The sequence below is a fragment of the Salvia splendens genome, chromosome 12 (genome assembly GCF_004379255.2).
Source record: "Salvia splendens isolate huo1 chromosome 12, SspV2, whole genome shotgun sequence".
In the NCBI taxonomy this organism is placed as follows: domain Eukaryota; kingdom Viridiplantae; phylum Streptophyta; class Magnoliopsida; order Lamiales; family Lamiaceae; genus Salvia; species Salvia splendens.
Genome location: NC_056043.1, coordinates 13,039,937 through 13,059,472, shown reverse-complemented (window position 1 = coordinate 13,059,472; position 19,536 = coordinate 13,039,937). Strand labels below are relative to the sequence as shown.

At 34.3% G+C, this 19,536-nt stretch overlaps 2 protein-coding genes and 3 long non-coding RNA genes across 5 annotated transcripts; 3 read left to right on the top strand and 2 right to left on the bottom strand.

The window, feature by feature from the left end:
• The first annotated feature begins 2,542 nt into the window (after positions 1 to 2,542).
• LOC121757573 (zinc finger MYM-type protein 1-like) lies at positions 2,543 to 3,564 on the top strand. Its single transcript, XM_042153096.1, has 2 exons — positions 2,543 to 2,828; positions 2,933 to 3,564. Exons 1-2 carry the CDS (start codon positions 2,543 to 2,545, stop codon positions 3,562 to 3,564), a joined length of 918 nt encoding a protein of 305 aa, XP_042009030.1.
• Positions 3,565 to 3,982: 418 nt separating this feature from the next.
• Positions 3,983 to 5,024, top strand: LOC121757572. Its single transcript, XM_042153095.1, has 4 exons — positions 3,983 to 4,127; positions 4,200 to 4,378; positions 4,475 to 4,546; positions 4,626 to 5,024. The coding sequence occupies exons 1-4, from the start codon at positions 3,983 to 3,985 to the stop codon at positions 5,022 to 5,024; spliced, it is 795 nt and encodes a 264-aa protein (XP_042009029.1).
• Positions 5,025 to 9,043: 4,019 nt separating this feature from the next.
• On the top strand, positions 9,044 to 10,615 carry LOC121758085. Its single transcript, XR_006041325.1, has 3 exons — positions 9,044 to 9,287; positions 10,029 to 10,202; positions 10,330 to 10,615. It is a non-coding gene; the product is annotated as an uncharacterized LOC121758085 (long non-coding RNA).
• Positions 10,616 to 11,382: 767 nt separating this feature from the next.
• On the bottom strand, positions 11,383 to 15,933 carry LOC121758715. The gene is made up of 3 exons (XR_006041543.1): positions 14,498 to 15,933; positions 12,774 to 12,828; positions 11,383 to 11,787 (listed from the first exon to the last, which is right to left on the bottom strand). It is a non-coding gene; the product is annotated as an uncharacterized LOC121758715 (long non-coding RNA).
• Positions 15,934 to 15,980: 47 nt separating this feature from the next.
• LOC121758713 lies at positions 15,981 to 18,656 on the bottom strand. Its single transcript, XR_006041542.1, has 3 exons — positions 18,422 to 18,656; positions 17,606 to 17,702; positions 15,981 to 16,175 (listed from the first exon to the last, which is right to left on the bottom strand). It is a non-coding gene; the product is annotated as an uncharacterized LOC121758713 (long non-coding RNA).
• Positions 18,657 to 19,536: the final 880 nt, after the last annotated feature.

Sequence of the window (19,536 nt, the reverse complement as noted above, 5' to 3'; positions counted from 1 at the left end):
GTTTGGGGAATTTGGTTTTGTGAAAGAGAAGAAAAAGGGAGGAAGAAGGAGGTGAATTGGGGAGGAATACCGACGGGTGAAAGGAGTATATTTGGTTCATTTCCAAATTTTTGGTTGGGCCCTACTAATTCTTATTGGGCCAAAGGGATTAATCCTATGCATGAACTATAATTAAGAGAATTGGGCCAGTGAGCAAGTCATAAATCAATTGGGCTTAGAGTTATTTGAATATGGGCGAAAATTTTGTAGCATGGATGGGCTCGATTAATTGTTGATGGACTACAATTAAATTAAAGGTTGGGCCTTTAATTGATTAAATGGGCCAGCCTTGTGAAAGTGAGAAATTGGGCCAGAAATTCAATTAGTGGACTTGGGAAATTAATATTGTTGGAGTGGAATTAAATTAAGGAACTAAGCTTGGGGGCTTAATTAAATTAATTCCCGAATAAATTATTGAGTTCCCTAAGATAGAAGATTCTAGAGTTGACGCAAAGGGCCGACCGGCGTCGCCCCGCGACGCCATGGGCGGCCTCAAGAAAAATCCGAAGAAAAGGATTTACGAAGGGATTTTAAGAATCCATATATTATTAAATAAAGGCCCAATCAATTAATTATTTTTTGAGAGAATAGAATTTCTCCTAAATAAGTAAAGAGAATAATTAAATGCTGTAGAGCAGTGAAACCGAGTTAGGATTTAAGAAAGATCCTATAAGCCGAGACTAAGAGATAGGTGTCATCCTATAGGATGCATGCATTCTTTTTCTCAAGGAAAAATAGTTTAAGTGCTAATTAGCGTGTTACGCTATTTATTTTTAAAGGAGAAATTATTCAAGGGCAAGTGAGGCCAGACCAGGATTTTAACTGGAGATAAAAATACTAGGTGGGCTTTCTGTTAAGATTACAACTTTTATGAAAAGTATTTTCGTATGTTTCTATTTAAGATTCGATGTTAAGTGAAAGCTTGCTATTTAATGTGAAGTATTATGAAAAATGCTACTTGCTTGGTGTTATTACAAGATGTTATGTGTTGCTTTACAAGTGCTTATGAGGTGTAGCTTTTGTTGAAGTTTTGAGTTCGGCTTTGACCGATAGAAATGAGTTTGTTCCAAATACGTTTACGAGGAAAATAAAGTTGCGAAAGTTATGTCAAGCTATGTTTTGTTTTTAACTTTACCTATCTGATTGTCTAGCAAGAGCGATGCCCCTATTAGACCAGGAGTTTTCGTGAATTTATTTCACCAGGAGTTTCGTGGATTCATTTCACCAGGAGTTTGTGAATTTATTTCACTAGGAGTTTAGTGAATTTATGTCACCAGGAGTTTCGTGGATTCATTTCACCAGGAGTTTGTGAATTTATTTCACTAGGAGTTTAGTGAATTTATTTCACTAGGAGTTTTCGTGAATTTATTTCACCAGGAGTTTCGTGAATTCTTTTCACCAGGAGTTTCGTGAATTCATTTCACCAGGAGTTTCGTGAATTCATTTCACCAGGAGTTAGTTCAGATACGGCATATGTTCTAGGAAAATAGATCGACAGATCGCTTTTGAAAAAGGAAAAAAAAGGAAAATATTTTAGTGTTCTCGGACCTTTTCTTAAAACCCCGAGTTCACTCAAAGAGTGGCTTGACAAAACTAGTTTTTCAGTAAAATATATTTCGGCATGTGTCCACTGAGTACACCAAGTACTCAACCCTGCATATGTTTTTAAAATGTGCAGGTTGAGCAGTGATGACGGCGGGCGGTGTTGAGCATAGACGATGAAGATCTTTCGATAGAATCAGCGGCGGATCTAGGTGGGGTCGGGGGGGTCGGCCGACCCCACCGCTGTCCCCGGAGAATCGCCGGATAATGCCGACCCCACGCCGCCGAAGTTCTGGCCCAGGCAGCAATGGCAGCAAACCTGTCGCCGCCTCTGCCGAGAAGAAGAAGATGCAAATTCCAATATTTTAGTACTTGGGCTTTACAAATGGGCTTGCCTTGTATTAATTGATACCATAATTAAATATACCCAACTTCCAATAATTTTAACCTATTTAAATATAGAGAATGCAAAAGGTTGTTAACTTGCGGTACAGACTTGTCGAATATTATAACAGGAAAAGAAAACCCTTTCATTCTCTACCCAAAATTTATATCGAAGAGAATTTCAAATTTTAGGCTTTTAGGGTTTTGTGCTACAGATAGAATTTCGAAGGAAATTCTTAGCAATTGGCGTCAACATTATTTTTTGAGAGTTTCTTGTATCTTATCACTTATTGAGGTATTTAAAATCATCATTCAAGTTTAAGTTGGTACTATTATTTGTTTTTGTTTTTTTTCTTCTGTTTTTACAATTCACATTACAGTGCAATAAAATTGATCAATAATTAATATATTCTCTAATTTAAGTAGATATAGCAATTATCTCTGCAGCTTTGCTTAATTGCTTTTGAATATTCATTGATTTTGTTTACCTTGTCCGAGATTAGATTAGAAAGTTTCATAGTATATGATAATTGATTAAATATAAATTTTAAATCTGTGTTACATTGTTTTTAGGTTAATGGATAAATTTATGAAGAAAAGACCTCGAGTTTCTATCGGTTCTTCAAGTGCTAATGTTGAGCAAGAACCACAACAATTGGGAAATAATGTGGTAGTTGAAAATAATCCGGACGAGATTGAAATTGATAAAGAGAAAATTAAAGCCGACCCCGGATTACGAGACTCTATGGATAGTTTTGATGTGAATATTCGGGATCGTATTCGTAGAGAATATGTTGCCAAAGGCCCGTGCCAACCAAAAAGCCATGATTTTCCAAAAAAACAATATGGAAAAGATAAGAGAGGTTTTAGGGATGTTTGGTATAAAGATTATGTTTGGCTTGAATATAGTACGACAGCAAATGCTGCGTATTGTTTTGGTGTTTTCTTTTCAAGCGTGGTTATTTAGCACCGGGAGATGAAGCATTTGTTAGCGGTGGTTTCTCTAATTGGAAGAAGGCTAATGAAAGATTTAGAGCTCATGTTGGGTCAACGGGTAGTTCACACAACAAAGCTAGAATTGAATATGAAAATTTTGTAAATCAAAAGCAGAGTGTGACTTATATTGTTAGTAGAGTTAGTTCAAAACAAGAGAAGGAATATAGGATTCGTTTGACTGCAACTCTTGATGTTATTCGATTCCTTTTGACTCAAGGTTTGGGTTTTAGAGGACATGATGAGACATCAACTTCTTCAAGTAGGGGCAACTTTCTAGAGCTATTATATTGGTATAGTTTAAGCAATGATGAAGTTGGTCAAGTTGTATTGAACAATGCTCCTGGAAATAATCAAATGATTGCTCCATCAATTCAAAAAGAAATAGTTAATGCATGTGCAATTGAAACTACGCTAGAAATAATGAAGGAACATGGTGATGAATTATTTTCCATAATGGTTGATGAGTCTCGAGATTGCTCGGTGAAGGAGCAAATGACTATTGTTATTAGATATGTGAACAAAAATGGAGAGATAATAGAAAGATATTTAGTCTTAGTTCATGTTAAAGAGACTTCATCAAAATGCTTGAAAATGGCAATTTGACTTCGTATTTTCTAAGTTGGGATTATCTTTGTCAAGATTGAGAGGTCAGGGATATGACGGGGCTTCAAATATGATGGGTGAATTTAATGGACTTAAAGCACTTATTTTAAAAGAAAATCCATCAGCGTATTATGTCCATTGTTTTGCCCATCAGCTTCAATTGGTATGTGTGGCAGTATGTAAGGCAAATCGACATGTTTATGATTTTTTCAACTATCTCAGTCCGATTGTTATAGTCTGTGGATCTTCTTGCAAAAGGGCAGATATACTCCGACAAAATGAATATGATAGAACGGTTGAAATGATTGAGAAAGGGGAAATCAGTTCAGGTAAAGGACTAAATCAAGAAACTTCTTTGCATAGACCAGGTGACACGCGATGCGGATCTCATTATATTACTATAGTTCGTCTTACATCTATGTGGCCCTCGATAGTCAAAGTACTTGAAACAGTATTTGAAGATGGGGTTGATCCAGAAATAAGTGGCAAATCTAAAGGGTTGCTTCAAAAGATAGAAAATTTTGATTTTGTGTTTCTCATGATGTTGATGAAACGCTTGTTGGGTATGACTGATGCACTATCTTGAGCGCTGCAATATAAAGATCAAAATATTTTGAATGCTATAAATTTGATAGTGACTGTGAAAGAGGACTTGCATGCATTTCGAAAATCGGGATGGGATGATTTCTTGCAAGAAGTGGAAGCATTTTGCCGGGCAAATGAAATTGATGTTCCTATCATGGACGACATTGTTCCAAGACGTATTCGCATGAAGAATGATGGAAAAACTATTACAAACTATCATTATTATCGTGTTGAAATTTTTTTGTCAGGTATTTTTTATAACTAATATTCTTATTTATTTAAACTTTGACATTAACTCCTTAACTTAATTTTTTTTCACAATCAGGTTGTTGACTTAATTAGTCAAGAAATGAGGAATCGTTTTTCTGAATCCAACACCGACTTACTCGAATGTATGGTATGCCTTCATCCAAAAAATCATTTCTCCAATTTCAATGTCGATAAACTTGTTCATCTTGCCACTCTTTATCCGGAAGACTTTCTTTTCATCCATGGAGCTTAGCTTGTTAACTCAAGAACTTCGAAGTTTCATGAGTGATGCAAGAACAGATACACGTTTCTCAGATGTTGAAGATTTAGGAACTCTTTCACAGAAGATGGTTGAAATGATGAAAGATAAGATTTTCAAATTGGTTTATCGATTGATAAAATTGATCTTACTTTTACCAGTAGCGACAACATCTGTTGAAAGAGTGTTTTCTGCAATGAAATTTGTGAAGTCAGAGCTGCGAAATAAGATGGGAGATGACTGGTTAAACGACAGTTTGATGGTATATAGCGAGAAGGAGGTGTTTGCAACTATTCCCAATGAAATGATTTTGAGTCGTTTTCAAAAAATGGGTACTCGAAGAAGCCAACTATCTCGCATAGCATAAGATTGTGGTATATATATTTTTATATATTTTTGTTTAGAAATATTTATTTAAATATTATATATATAATCTTGTTCGGTTGGACCCCACGATTTTTTATTCCTATATCCGCCATTGGATAGAATAGTACTCGGATGCGACATGTCTCCATACACGACGTTATCAGCTCTTGACTCTTCCGCTGCAATGTAAAAGTCGAGTTTGCGCTCTTTGTATCGTGCACTCTGATATATATTATTTGAGTTATTTCGGTTCAAGTTTCAGTTGTGCCACAGTTTTCCCCTTTCTTCCCCGCTTCTTTCAGCCTTCCCTAGTCGCGATCAACCGGGCTTTCTATCCTTAGAAAGTGTGGTCGTGACATATCTGGTTTATATTCAACTCATCAATCAGATTAAAACGCAAATGACTGTTAATTATTTACGGAACTGTTACATATAGCTAATACTTATTGTTTAGGACCATAACTTAACACATTTATGTGTAAAACCAAATAAAATCTAAACAAGTTTATGGGACTAAATTTTTACTTTAGTAATAATTATATAAAGATAAATGGAATATATAAGGCCAAGCTATTGGCTTTATGTCGAGATATAATTCGGTGCTAAGAATATAATTTAGTTGGCTTTATTCAAACTAAAAATATTAGGATTTATATATTTTTTGTTTTTCTATTTCAATTTTTAATAGTTGACTTCAAAAACTCGTAAACGTAATGGAACCTTAGTCGGGGTGATTCAATTCATAAAACGTCAAGCAACATTTTCTTTTATTTTTCTCCTTTTTAACTTAGGAAAATTTTTAAAAGAGAAACGTTTTGGATGTAGTAAATAGAGAATATAAAGAATATCCCACGTATACACTAAACACATAAAATATAAATCAATACATTACATATAGATGTGTGTACATGTATAGCTGGTTTCTACAAATACTTGGGAGATTGATTTACTGACGGCAAATTGATGGAAAAAATCATAAAGTTTAATTAACTTTTAGTCATTCTGCAAATTTTAAAAATAGTCAATTATATCAAAACATTGATATCGTTTTCAATTATTTCATTCATTTGATTTACGAAAAGTCATGTACTCCCTCCGTCCTATGTTACTTGCACTGTTGCTTTTCGGCTTGTCACAAACTCCTTACACTATTTATAGTTTTAGTTGGAATTAATGTATTTAATTAATGTGCTAGATTAAGTTAAGAACTCTTTTACTAAGTGATGTCTCATTACACTTAAAATTCTATTTAATTATATTAAAAAATCAATCCCAAATTTACGGACTAAAATGAAAAGTGCGAGTAACATGAGACGGATGAAGTATATTGTTAAGCAAAAATACTAAATAATAGTGTTATTTGATCGTTATTATGGATGGCCATAGTATTATTATTTGAATAGTCAGTTGTATCGAAAAGCATCCTGAAGATTGTGGGTACATTAACTAGACCTTGTAAGTATTATATAAAATTTAACTTTGTATATTTTTATTAAAGGAGAATATTTATGGCCATTCGTATCGAAAATCGCAACAAGCATCCCGAAAATTGTGGGTACATTGATTAGACCTGGTAAGTACTATATAAAATTTAAATTTGTACATTTTTAAGAGAGGAATATACTTATGGCCATCCATAATAATAGTCAAATAACAAAACGCAGCAAGCATCCCGAAGATTGCGGGTGCATTAATTAGACATTGTAAGCACTATATCCCGAAGATCGCAGGTACATTAATTAGACCTTATAAATACTATATAAAATTTAAATTTGTAAATTTTTATAAAAGAAGAATATTTATGGCCATTACTGATCAAATAACACTATTACTATTATTTAGCATCTTGGCTTCAAAATCACACATAATTTATCATAATTCAAATTAATAAAATATTTCAAAAAGAATTATATCTGATCTTTAAATCTATTTGCTCAATTATAAACTCGTCTATTCAAACTATTTTGCCTCAGTTATAAACGCATCTCTTCAAAGCCATTTGCCGCAATTAAACCTATTTGCCTAAATTAAAACTGGAAAAAAATAAAGAAAAAGATGCCATCAACTTATTTGAGGTTTTATGTGTTGAGTAAATACCAATTAAGGTCCCATCAACCTATATGACTTTGGAATATTTCCCAAAAATATTATACTTATGTCATTAAATATGTAATACCACGTTCTCTTAATAACGTTTGACGTTTGCCAACAGTGGCGGAGGGAATTCAAAACAAGGGGGACGGTGGAACCCCCAAATTTTTTTTACTACTATTATTATATGTATATAATTTTATTAGTGATGTACTCCCTCCGTCCCATAGTAGATGTCGCACTTGGGAGATGGCACGAGATTTTAGGAGATGTTATTTTGTGTGTTAAGTGGTGAGAGAAAATATAATTTTATAATTGATGTGAGAGGGAACTTTTTCCAAAAGAGGAAATATGACATCTTTTGTGGGACAAACTAAAAAGAAAAGTGTGACATCTACTATGGGACGGAGTGAGTATTTTACAAAAAATTCCAAAGATAGCTATGAATATTGAAGGAATATTCATCTAAAAAATATATCACAATATAAGCTTTGAGACAAAACTTAAATTTAAAAATTAAACCTAATTAAAATCTATAAAAAACCTCCATCCGTCAATTGTCAGACCAAGCCTCTAGTCCAGCAATCCTCCACCTTCCCATCCGGTGATCAGCAGCTGCAGGATCAGTGTCGCGCTCGACGTTCCGTCAACTGCAGATCCAACCATCCAGCCTCAGAGCCTCCAGGTTTGTTTCATGATTTTATGAAAGACTATTATATTAAAGATTTGCAATGATAAATTTTGTTTCCCAATTCCACCGTCTAATATAAATATTTAATACCTTTATCCAATTTCTATGAGTATTAAAGAGCTTTACTACAATGCTACTATGTTGTTAAAACTTTAATGTAATGTTGGTTTAATTGACAATGATAACTTCCTCTCTCTAATTTAATGTTTGTGAATAATAAGTTCTGAAATAGAATTGATGATCAACCTTTGAATGATTGTTTGGTGACTTTCATTGAGAAAGAAATGTTTCTACAAGTCTCTGATGATGATATAACCCATTGCTTTGAGGAAATGAAGACTCGTAGAAAAATAAATTAGATGTTATGTATAGTTTTTGATTTATTTTATTTTAAATTACATTGAGTTCAAAATTGAATAATATTTCAAATATTATTTTAGCGCTATTTTCTATTTTTTTAGTGTTATGTAATTATTTATTATACGACTCGTACCCCCAAGTGACAAATCCTGGATCCGCCACTGTTTGTCAATATGTTCGTTTATAAAGTAAATGCTTATATTAAAGTGAGTAGTTCTTCAAACTACTATCTTTTATTACTACAAATCATTTTTGGTTTTATTAAACAAGTCCCAATATGAGAAAGTGATTATACTCGAAGAATTTTGATGCAGAAAAGAAAATTGCAAGATAATTGTCCAGGTACAATTATAGTTCACTTGGATGTTAAAAGTCCATTATAAAGAATGAAGTATCTTCTTTACCAAATGGGAAAATGCACTAAGTGTATTTATGCTATGATAGTACAAAGAAGAGTATGGAATTCCCTAGCAGTTGATGCTCCTTTTTGTGAAGCTCCAATTCACCAAGCGTGCTCCTATAAATGAAGAAGTGTAAGTGTGCGATAAATAATGGTGAAAAGCTGAAGTACATAATTAATGTGGCAAATAGTGGGGATTCCACTCTTTTCCACCACTCTTTTATCTTCATAGTCGAGCATATCTTTCCAAAGATCTAATGATGATATATCCCAAGTATCACGTATGAAAGATCAGTCAAATTGATGAACAGTGTGTATAGTGCCAAATAGTATCGTGAATAGTATGCATAGTGTAAAATAGTGTATGAATAGTTGTGCATGCATATTATTTTTTTCATTCATGATGCATAATGATTTCAAATCCCATGGTTCATGCTTCCGAAAGATTGGTCGATGATTTAACAGTCGAATCCTTTAATGTATTCATGCACATGTCGGGAGGAATCTCACTATAAAAAGAGGAGTTGTTTTTCTTCTGCATCTCACCAAAACATTAGTTTCACAACACCTCCGACATACAATCTTTCACCAAATTGCTACACACTCAAAATCTTCCAACCCACTTCAACCTTTTCTCCTTCAAGAAAACAAAGAGAAGGAACCGTGAAGATAGTATAAGGATTAGTTTACCAATTCATCAAGTTTTGCCATTTATCCTCTCGGTAAGTTTTCACGCCAAAATCATTCTTGTTCAAGCATATCTTTTAGTATGTAGAAAAATCATATAGAACATAGATCAAAGTAAAGCTTGCTCTCTTTATTATCAAATATGCCATGTTTTTTTTTATTTCATATTCAAGAAAGTAGAAAAGCTCCTAACATGTTTCAATTTGGGAATAAGCTTGTTGAAATGGCAGTCACTTTGGAAATTAATAACGGTAAATCTAACTGTTAAAATGTAATTTCTTTCGGTCAAAACTAAGTAGAATGAATTGGTAAACTTCCCTTAAAGTTTCAGAAAGATCGGACAACGTTTGAACATACGATCTAAGTAGAAAACCGACTTTGCTTCTGTTAAAATGGCAGCAACTTAAAAACTTAATAACGGAAGATCGAACCGTTAAAATTTGATCTCCTTCAGTAAGAAAGATTTTTTTTAGTCTTATACCTTCGGTAAAAATTTCGGGATGATCGGATATTGTTTGAACCTCCAATCATGAAAGAAACTGAGACTATCTCTTGGTTGGCGAAAATGAAAAGAAAGAGAAAGGGATAGAGTGGGAGGAATATGTTGAGAGAGAGTGAGAAATATGAAGATAGAAGCGTGAAGTATATTTGAGATAATATTTATTTATGAAATGACGTGTCTTGCCATAAATGATTTATTTTATGTGATGTTGCCTATCTGTTTTGGTTATACCGAATGTGTTATGCCAAAATTTATAAATCGAATTTGGGTCCAGCAAGGGGAGAGTCCCTACTCGGACTAGTGTACACGTGGACTGTGTGTCTTCGAAAGGGTTGGCCGGTCCGGTGACCGTGGAAAATGACCACTTTCCTGTCACAAGATGTTTCAGATACGGCGAAGTACAAAAAGAACTTAGATTGCACAATCAAACTTTAAGTATGAGAATTTGGTAAGCTCGCGCTTTTAAGAAAAACCCTTGAGTATTACTATGATTGATGGCTTGATAATATTTTAAATGTATATTTGTATCTTTTGGCAATGTGTTTATTGTCATGCATGTATTTTTAAATTTGCAGGTTGAGCTGTGATGGAGTGGAGAATGCTGATCCAAGTGGGGCTTACTTTGTGTTTATACATTATTCTCGGAGGTTCTTGTCTTCATACATAGAACCGCGTTCAATTGTTTCCGCTTTGCTATTCAATCAAGTTATATTCTGCATCCCCTTGAGAATATTACGTTTAATTAATCGTATTGTGTGAACTTTTAACTCGAATCTTTATGATCGAGTGTATCCTATTCAAATATTATCTCTCAGATAGTTTGTAATCATATGAATTGTCCAGGAGGTACCTTTTCTCAAATTCTATTCTCTCTTCTTAATTTTCACCCCTAATCACGGTTAATAGTGTTTTACTATCCTTAGTAAAATGCGGTCGTGACAAAATATGAAACAATGTTCTTTTTGATTGTTTCATTTGAAGTGATATATTTCCTATAATAGAAACAATACCATCTCAACTTTATTATCCTTGCACTTAACTCATAAAACAACACTATACAAAATCATGCATTGAGAAACAAATGCTTAACAATTAATGGAAAGGAGGAATTTCTAATTTATTGTTCAAGAGTTTTCAAATTCAACTATCGACAATTGAAATAGAAAGATAAAAAAACTTGTGATATTATTTCACATACAACGTAAAAATTGATAAATTCTAAGATTTCTGGTTTTAACTTAAAGCAAACCAAATTATTATACAGTTAGCACTAAAAAAGTTGACCTTATCACTTTTAACTAAGTTAACACATATCTCGACATAAAGATTAAAGCCAACAACTTAACCTTATCTGTTCCATTTACGTTTATATAATTATTATTACTAAAGTCCAAAATTAGTTTCGTATATATTTTCTAAAAACCTTATCAGTTTCATATATTAAGTGTGTTCGCTATGGTCCTAAACAATATGTTTTGATTCATATTTAACGGTTTAGTCAAACGTGTTTTAACTTTATTGATGAGTTAAATATGGACCAAAACATAATTAAAATGTGTAGGATCAAATATGTACCGGACTACTTTAAAACAAGTTGACCATTAATTTATCACGGAACCGTTAAAATATAAACCAAAATATTTTGTTAATGATGAAAAGCTAATTACACATTTAATGTATCAAACCAAAATATAATTTGAGCAAGTGACCAATTTTGCATTTTAGTGGATGATTATGTATATAAATACATATGCATCCTTGTGTGTTCAATTCTTCTTCATGATACAAACTGTTCTATCATTTTTATACTTTGTAACTTAATTTTGAAAGAAAAATCAGGCAATGGCGAAAAAGATAATTGTGCTCAGACAACAATTTGCCCCGAGGGATGAAGATGGAGTCGTCTACATGGAGTGCATGAATAACCATGCAGCTCATCTCGGACTCCATGCGGTCGATGGCTGCGGGGAGTTCATGGCCTCCACGCCAAGCCCAGATAGGCCGGAGGCGGAGTTGACCTGCGACGCCTGCGGCTGCCACCGTGATCACATGATGGTATTAGTTAAAGATTACTAGGTCTTCAACATATTTCACAGTTTTTTTCATTTGGAAATTTAAATAATCCAATGCATTTATACGAATTGGAAACTAATAATTAATAGGAAATTTAACTTTTGCAATGCACATGTGTGAGGTTGGAATTTTCGTTTCATTTTCAGTTTGGCTATTTTCTGTGATTTTATTAAATAAATGTATCGTGCTAAAATTCCAATATGTGGATGTGGTGTGTGTATTGATATCATGAAAATATAATAATCAAGCGAGATCAAGGTCTAAGTCTTTTCTCTAATCTCTACTTTAACCACATTCAAAACGTTAATTTTCTTTAAATTTATTTGCCTCAATTTAAAAGGGAAAAAATGATAGGAAAGTTGCTTGACGTTTTATGAATTGAATCCTCCCAATTAATTAAGGTTCCATCAACTTTTTCTTTATTTTGTAATATTCCCAAATAGTAAAAGTTATAAAAAGATGGGGTTCACGATTTTCCGAAGTCAAATATCAACAATTGAAATATAAAATCTCAAAAACTTGTGTGATATAATTGTACATTAAAAAGAGTGAATCTATAAAGTGAATACATGTTCTATGTTAAAAAAATTCTAATCATAATCGTTATATAAAACAAGTGAAAATAGGTGAAGATCGAATTGTATTTGTTATTTGTATCCACGTTCATTTTTAAGCAACCTATTTTTAGTTTATGACATGGATAATAAAAGGATGTGACAAAGACCAATGAAATTCAAGATCCTAGGCTCCACCTTATGTTAAGGGTCCACTTAAAATAATAGTAACACTTAAAATAATAGTAACACACAAGGATGTGACAGGTAATAAGACTTATTTCATGCATCGGTTATTGGATTAAATTATGTGATTCCATGAACTAACACGCATTTATAAGTTTAGGTGCGTAGAGAATCTGTCAGACCCAGGAAGCGGATGGAAAATTTACCAGACAGAGGGAATCAAAGGAAATTGAAGTGAAGAATGCCAACTCGCAACCTGACCTGTGGGATTGCAAGAGTCATGGTGGGAGAAGTTGTGTAGCAAAAGCATCTTTTAAAAAATTTTCTGGAAAGGGCAAAAATGATAAATCAGCAAGGAAGCGTGCCCTAGAAATCCGAGCCTCAGCTATAAATAGAGACCACAATCGTGAAGAGAGGCAGATTAATCATAGCTCGTCATTTACTTTTTGCTCTTAGCTCGCTTCTCTTCTTCACACTTGATACGCTCGGAGTTTGCATTGTTTTAAGGCCATTATTTGGTCTGTTTTGAATGTCAAAGTTGCATTACATGTTCATTATTTGCATATTTTATCTATTTTGGTATTTTGACATGTTTTGTGAGAAATGTGCATAATTGAGCCTAAAAAGGGAGTCAAAACACGAAGTTGGAAATTTGGAGCTGTTCTGCATGTCCAGCGGTCCACTGCGGGCGACCGCTGGCGCCCAACGACCGCTAAGTCAGTAGCGGCCCGCTCCGGTAAAGTTGTGCATGAAGAACAAGACACGCCCAACGACCGCTGGGAAGTGCTTGGCGACCGCTACAAAGAGTCCAGAGAGTTACGAGATGATAGCCAGAGACAGCTGAAACTAGTGCAGCGACCGCTGCCCAAGAGTCAGAACCCTCGGACCAACCCACAACGACCCCTGGCCAAGGTGTTTAAGAAGGATTCAAGTTTACATCAAGACTACAAGGATTCAACATTTGAGTTTTATTACTTTAGTTCTTATGTTCACTTTGTTTTCCCTACTATCTATGTTTTTAGCTTATTCAATCATGTGTAACTAAATTCATAGGATTCTAGGGATGTGTTAGTAACGACTTTGGTTATACAATTCTGTTTTCTATTTAATATCTGTTTTGTTTTTACTTCGTTTCTTCCCTAAGTTGTTCCATAATACTTCACGTTTGAGTGACACATTCGGTGATGATTTAATATAACTTGCTACATAATCGTGAGTGGAGGTTGGCGAGTTAGATCCACTTAGTAGACACTACAATTAGCTTCCCTTAAAACGACACTGTTAATTGAGAGTGAGAACTTTTCAAGGGTCTTAGGAGCTTTTAGGAGTTACGGATGTAGGATTGACAACCCTAGTGTTTGTAATCTACGATTGTGCCGCATGGGCAAAACTTATGTGACTCGTTCTATCGAAGTATAAACTATGCTAGGGTATTGTAGTTGAAATTTGTATAACCATAACCGTGAACGCACAGCCCTGAAATTCTCTTAAATCTCATATTTGACCTCTTTAATTATTTGCAATTAGTTGTTTACATGCTTTCAAATTGTTTTTAGTTTTCAAAATTCTCAAAACTTTCGATTTTCCAAATAGTGAACGAAGCTTAGTAGAAGGTAGACAGTCTGTGATTGTTTTCCTCCGTGATCAATATCCGGTACTGACCTTTAGCTATACTATTCCTACCTGTATACTCGCAAGTATTTATAGTGCTAATAAAGAGTGCATCAAGTTTTTGCACCGTTTCCGGGGAATACATTCACTACGTGATTGATATCTTCAAAAGGATTATTTTGCTACTTTGGATGTTACTGCTTTCATTTTCTTTTATTTCTTTTATTTTTTTTGTTTTTATTTTTATTTTAGTAGTTTCTGCTGATACTTGCACGTTTTGAGAAACAAATTGTGGTGGAAAAAAGATGGGGGAACCTACCAACCATGATCTTATCGTCGCTTCCGAAAGGAGGTGGAAGAGATGCAAGTAGAGAGAGCTCGAGCAAAAGCTGAAAAAGAAAAACGTGCAAGGGAGGTAGTTCCAGTTATGAATATGTTTAGTCATGGTAACATTGTGGATATACCTGTAGGTCCGCAGATAGAGGCCAACAAATTCAAGTTGGGGATACCCTTGATCAATAGAGTTGAACAAAATGCCTTCGTAGGAAGAGACACTGAGGACGCAAATCGACATCTCACCAAGTTCGTGGAAATAACTAATACAACTAAGATCAATTGTGTTGATGATGATATTGTGAGTGTAAGACTTTTTCCCTTTTCCTAAACTGATGCTGCTAAAGAATGGTATGATTGTCTGCCTGCAGATAAAACCACCAATTGGAAGGATCTAGTGGTACTCTTCCTCGACAAGTACTACCCGCCTGACACCATGCTAAAGCTTAAGTGTGAGATCTTCCAATTCATGCAAGGACCCGATGAGCCTCTATATGAAGCTCTCGCATGTTTCAAAGCTCTTCTCCGTAAATGCCTAAACCATAGTTTTGGAATAGACCATCAGGTAGGAATCCTTTATAATGGTTTATCGAAAAAATTTCTAGTTTGTTGGATTCAAGGGCTAATGGGGGATTCTTGGGGAAAGGAGGAGTTGCTGCTATGGAGGTGATAGAGGAATTAGCGACCAACAGTCGGGGTTGGTCCAAGGAAAAACATAAAGCCGAGAGGGTAGATGCAGTGAAGAGACCATATGGGAATGAAACATCTCAGGAATTGGCATCCATCAGAGCAAGACTTGAAAAATTAGAAACTTGAAGCAAAGAAGGGAATGGCATCAGAGATGTCAAATATGTCCAAAATGGGGATGATCCCAACAGGCTTTATAATAATAATTATCGCCCTAGTCAGGGGGTGGTAGTTTTAATAATTATAATGGAAATCACCCACATCCAAATGTATCCCATGCTAATAATCATAATTTTTTCCAATCTCCTGCAGGGTTCAATGTAAGCAAAGAGAAAGGAGTGGAGCCACTTACCAAGGAAAACAAATTTGAGGCTGACATCCAAATGATCTTGGAGGTAATGCTTGAGGATAGAAAAAACAACGAGGCCAAGATTGGATTTGTAGAGGAAAGATTGAATAAGCTCGAAATTGGGTTAAACACTGTTGCATCCACTGTGTATATCCTTAAGATAAAAATGGATCAAGTCCAGAAGAAGATGAAGGAGGAGAAAGTTAAGGTTGCTGCCAAGGCTGCCAACATCAACCAAAATTAGGATGCAAAGAAGTCACTGTCCGAAGACAGTACCTCGGGCATGAAAATCGATGGCAGTGCACAGCCCAACGGGCCGCTGAAGCAAAGTCAGCGAACCACTGAGAAAGAGTCAGCGCCTGATCAGCTTGTGCGACACAATGGAATCATCCTGCCCTTCCAACCCAAAAAGAAGTTCACACTTGAAGAGCAATTTTGAAAAACTTAACATTTATCTTAAAAAACACAATTAAAATATATTACATTTAAAAACTTAACATTTATCCACCGGAAGATTAAAGATTAAACTATTTCACAACATGTCACGACTACTAAACCAGATTGACTACCAGTGACTCGCCAAAGATGCAAAGTTGCGTAACACCACTGACATACTATCAACTCTAACCTGTAGGGGGGGTAAAAGAAGATAGGAGTGAGCTTTCCACAGCTCAGTAGATATATCCAAACTATGAAAATCAATTATCTAATCTAAACTATATTGAGACTTTTACATTATTTATCTTTTACTTATAAACATTCATTCTTAGCATTTCCCACTTTCATAATTTACTATATTAATCTTTTACTCATCAACACATATTAATTTCTGTATCACCTTCCACATGTTGTCATTTCTTAAGACATCATATATCATCATTATTTTCTTGTATTACCATATATCACTTTATTACAACATCTATACGTTCACCGTATTTTCCAGATAATATCTCATATCAATACTATCACATTGTACCATAATTCTTCATATACTTACTTACAAAATACATGTTTACATATAATTCCTTAATTTATTCAATTAGCTAATTATTATTTATTCATACTTATTCTTATCTTATAAGCATATTATTTCCCATAATATGTCATACGTCCTATTTTCATATCGAATGTCATTCAGTCATTTATAACTTTATGTCACATTCTTATCCACACACCAACGCAGATAAATCGCAAACGTTAACCTATTTCAAACACATATAACGATCACCAAAGTACTCATTTACCGAAATACATATAATCAGAAATAATATACAACCTATATCATAAACAATTTCATATCCATATACATATGCCTCTCTATTCCTTTTTATTATTCTGTGACGGATCAGGCCTGGTATCTGCCCGAGAATTCCAATATGATTGACCCGAAGGTCCCAATATGATTTGACCCGAAGGTCCCAATATGATTTGACCCGAAGGTCCCATTGTGATTTGACCCAAAGGTCCCAATATGATTTGACCCGAAGGTCCCACTGTGATTTGACCCGAAGGTCCCAATATGATTTCAGATCCAAGGCAAGACCGTCACAGATCCTCTTTAGTCGAATGATTCATATAATTCCAATATCATATGCAAACCATATCAATTTCATCAATCACGTATCCATATCTTATCCTACCAAATAATTCGAATATAACATATAAAACATATCTTTTGCACCAATCACATATCCATATCGTATTCCACCATCAATATCAAATAACGCATAACCATATTTAGTTCACACCATATAACTCAAATATTCACCAAAATCAACATATAGCAATCAACCACATAATATATGTAAAATTAAAAGTGTGATTCATACACACTTCAACACATATTATCACATTTCACACCAAATTATTTCTATCATCATCATATAATTATATTTATACCATTCTTTGTAGAACTTTCATATCAGGTTTATAAATATCATAATAATTCCATTTGTGTCTTCTAATGACATATATATAATTATCACAGAGAATAACATATTATTCAATTAGTTCACATAGTTCAAACCAGAAGTAAAGTTCATAGTAAGGATATCCTACCTCTTAGGATTATGAACATAAGCATATTTCACCTTGATACTTCTCTACCTTTTAGGTTCACTCCTTTGTCTCCAAAATGCTCTATAGGTTCCTTTGCCTTTATGCATAATATAAATAGCGTAACTATTAATAACTCATATTTACCCAAAGAAGTTCAGTTTATAATCCATCATGATTCACTCAAGGCTTCCTAATAGTTTAAGAGATATTCTTGTTTTCCCATAGACTACCAAAATCAGACAATTTCTGGCAGCATTTTCTAAATAATTTTTATAAATGGTATTTTTACTCTTTAATTAATCATACAATTCAGAGAACAACTAAACACCTTATAGTTAATTTAGAAATTATGAAATCAAGTTTTCATCGACCTTACATGCCCTGAATATTTCGGATGACATATACCAAAATATGACAAAGTACCAGAATTTTGACAGTTCATAGCTGTATCGTTATAACAATTTATACACATAGTAAACGAACTCCTAAATTCTCCATTAAACTCAGGGACTCTCTAGACTCATCAGAGTTATTAAAAAATTGATAAACTAAACTTTTCACAGTCCTAAATATTCAAAATAATTCGGAATATGGGGCTGAAAAACAGAGGAGTAAATCTGACTCATACTTTTGTATCAAATTCTATTTCCATTTATGTTTAATCATCCCATTAACCATAAATCAACAACCATTTACTCTATATAATATCAAAACTATTTAGTTATAGCCAACTATGTTTGGTTATTTCACAATTTCTACCAGAATTGGATTTCACTCCGATTATCGAATCAAACGACGTTTATAGAAGAATCTAACCTCCAACATAGCTATTTTGGATGTTGGATCAAGGTGGGATTGAAATTCAATCTCTGAAATGAGGAAGAACTAGGGAAATTAGGACTTGGGGGGGAGCTATGTGAGCTTCTGGCATCTCGACGACTTCGCCGGCGAGCTCTGGGAGGCCAGGTGCAGCTGAACAAAGAGAGATCAGGGGCGGCAATGGAGATTGGAGAGAGAGGGAAAGAGACGTGGGGAGAGAGAGGAAAGTGTGAGGGATTAATTTTGATTCATATGTCCAATTCCTTTTTTTTTCTATTTTATGAATTCTTCTCTTTTTTTTCTTTAATTCTATGCATGACACGTTCCATCTCTACCATTTATCATTATCACTTCATTTCTATTTTCTTTTCTTTTATTTAGTTTTTTTTCCTTTACTTAGACTATTGACTATTCTTTTCCATATGTTGACTATCATATGCACATACGTACACACAACAAAACATATATTAAACTCTAGCTCTTAACTCTAAATTTTAAATTTTCAAAAGTTAGGGATATTACAGATGAAGAAGCAAAAGCTCCAGAAATCTGATATAAAGCTACCTCTTCACTGTAGTGAAATCATCCAAAAGCAAAGGACTGTCAAGCAGAGGGATCCTGGCCAATTCATCATTTGTTGTTCCATTGGGAATGGTAAGGTAGACAAGGCTCTTTGTGATGTTGGAGATAGCGTCAACATAATGCCATTGGAATACTACGAGAAGCTCAACATTGGGCCACTCAAATCCATAGATGTTTGCTCTAGGATGACCGACAATACTGCAACAATCGAGGACGTATTGGTAAAGGTAGATGATTTTATATTCCCTGCCGATTTCTTTGTTCTAGACATGAAAGTTGATAAACAAGTTCCTCTAATCTTAGGCATAAACTTTCTGGTCTCATGCAAAGAAAGCTCTTATTGATGTAGGTAGAGGAGACATCACCATAAGTGACCATGGAGGAAAGTTGACTTACTATATCGAGAGCGCGATGCATAAGTATGAAGATATGCAACAAGCTAAGATGGAGCATGAATGTAGGGTGGTCATGATGACCGACATGTCGAAGCCTTATAGGCCACTAGAAGGGGAAGATCTTTCTAACCCTTG

Excerpts from the sequence above, each read along its gene's own strand:
- LOC121757572 (XM_042153095.1), top strand. The coding sequence starts at position 3,983 with ATGTGGCCCTCGATAGTCAAAGTACTTGAAACAGTATTTGAAGATGGG. Across the intron at positions 4,128-4,199 it reads GTTGATGAAACGCTTGTTGG|TGACTGTGAAAGAGGACTTG; the intron begins GTATGACTGATG and ends TAAATTTGATAG. Across the intron at positions 4,379-4,474 it reads CAAACTATCATTATTATCGT|GTTGTTGACTTAATTAGTCA; the intron begins GTTGAAATTTTT and ends TTTCACAATCAG.
- LOC121757573 (XM_042153096.1), top strand. The coding sequence starts at position 2,543 with ATGGATAAATTTATGAAGAAAAGACCTCGAGTTTCTATCGGTTCTTCA. Across the intron at positions 2,829-2,932 it reads ATATGGAAAAGATAAGAGAG|CACCGGGAGATGAAGCATTT; the intron begins GTTTTAGGGATG and ends GTGGTTATTTAG.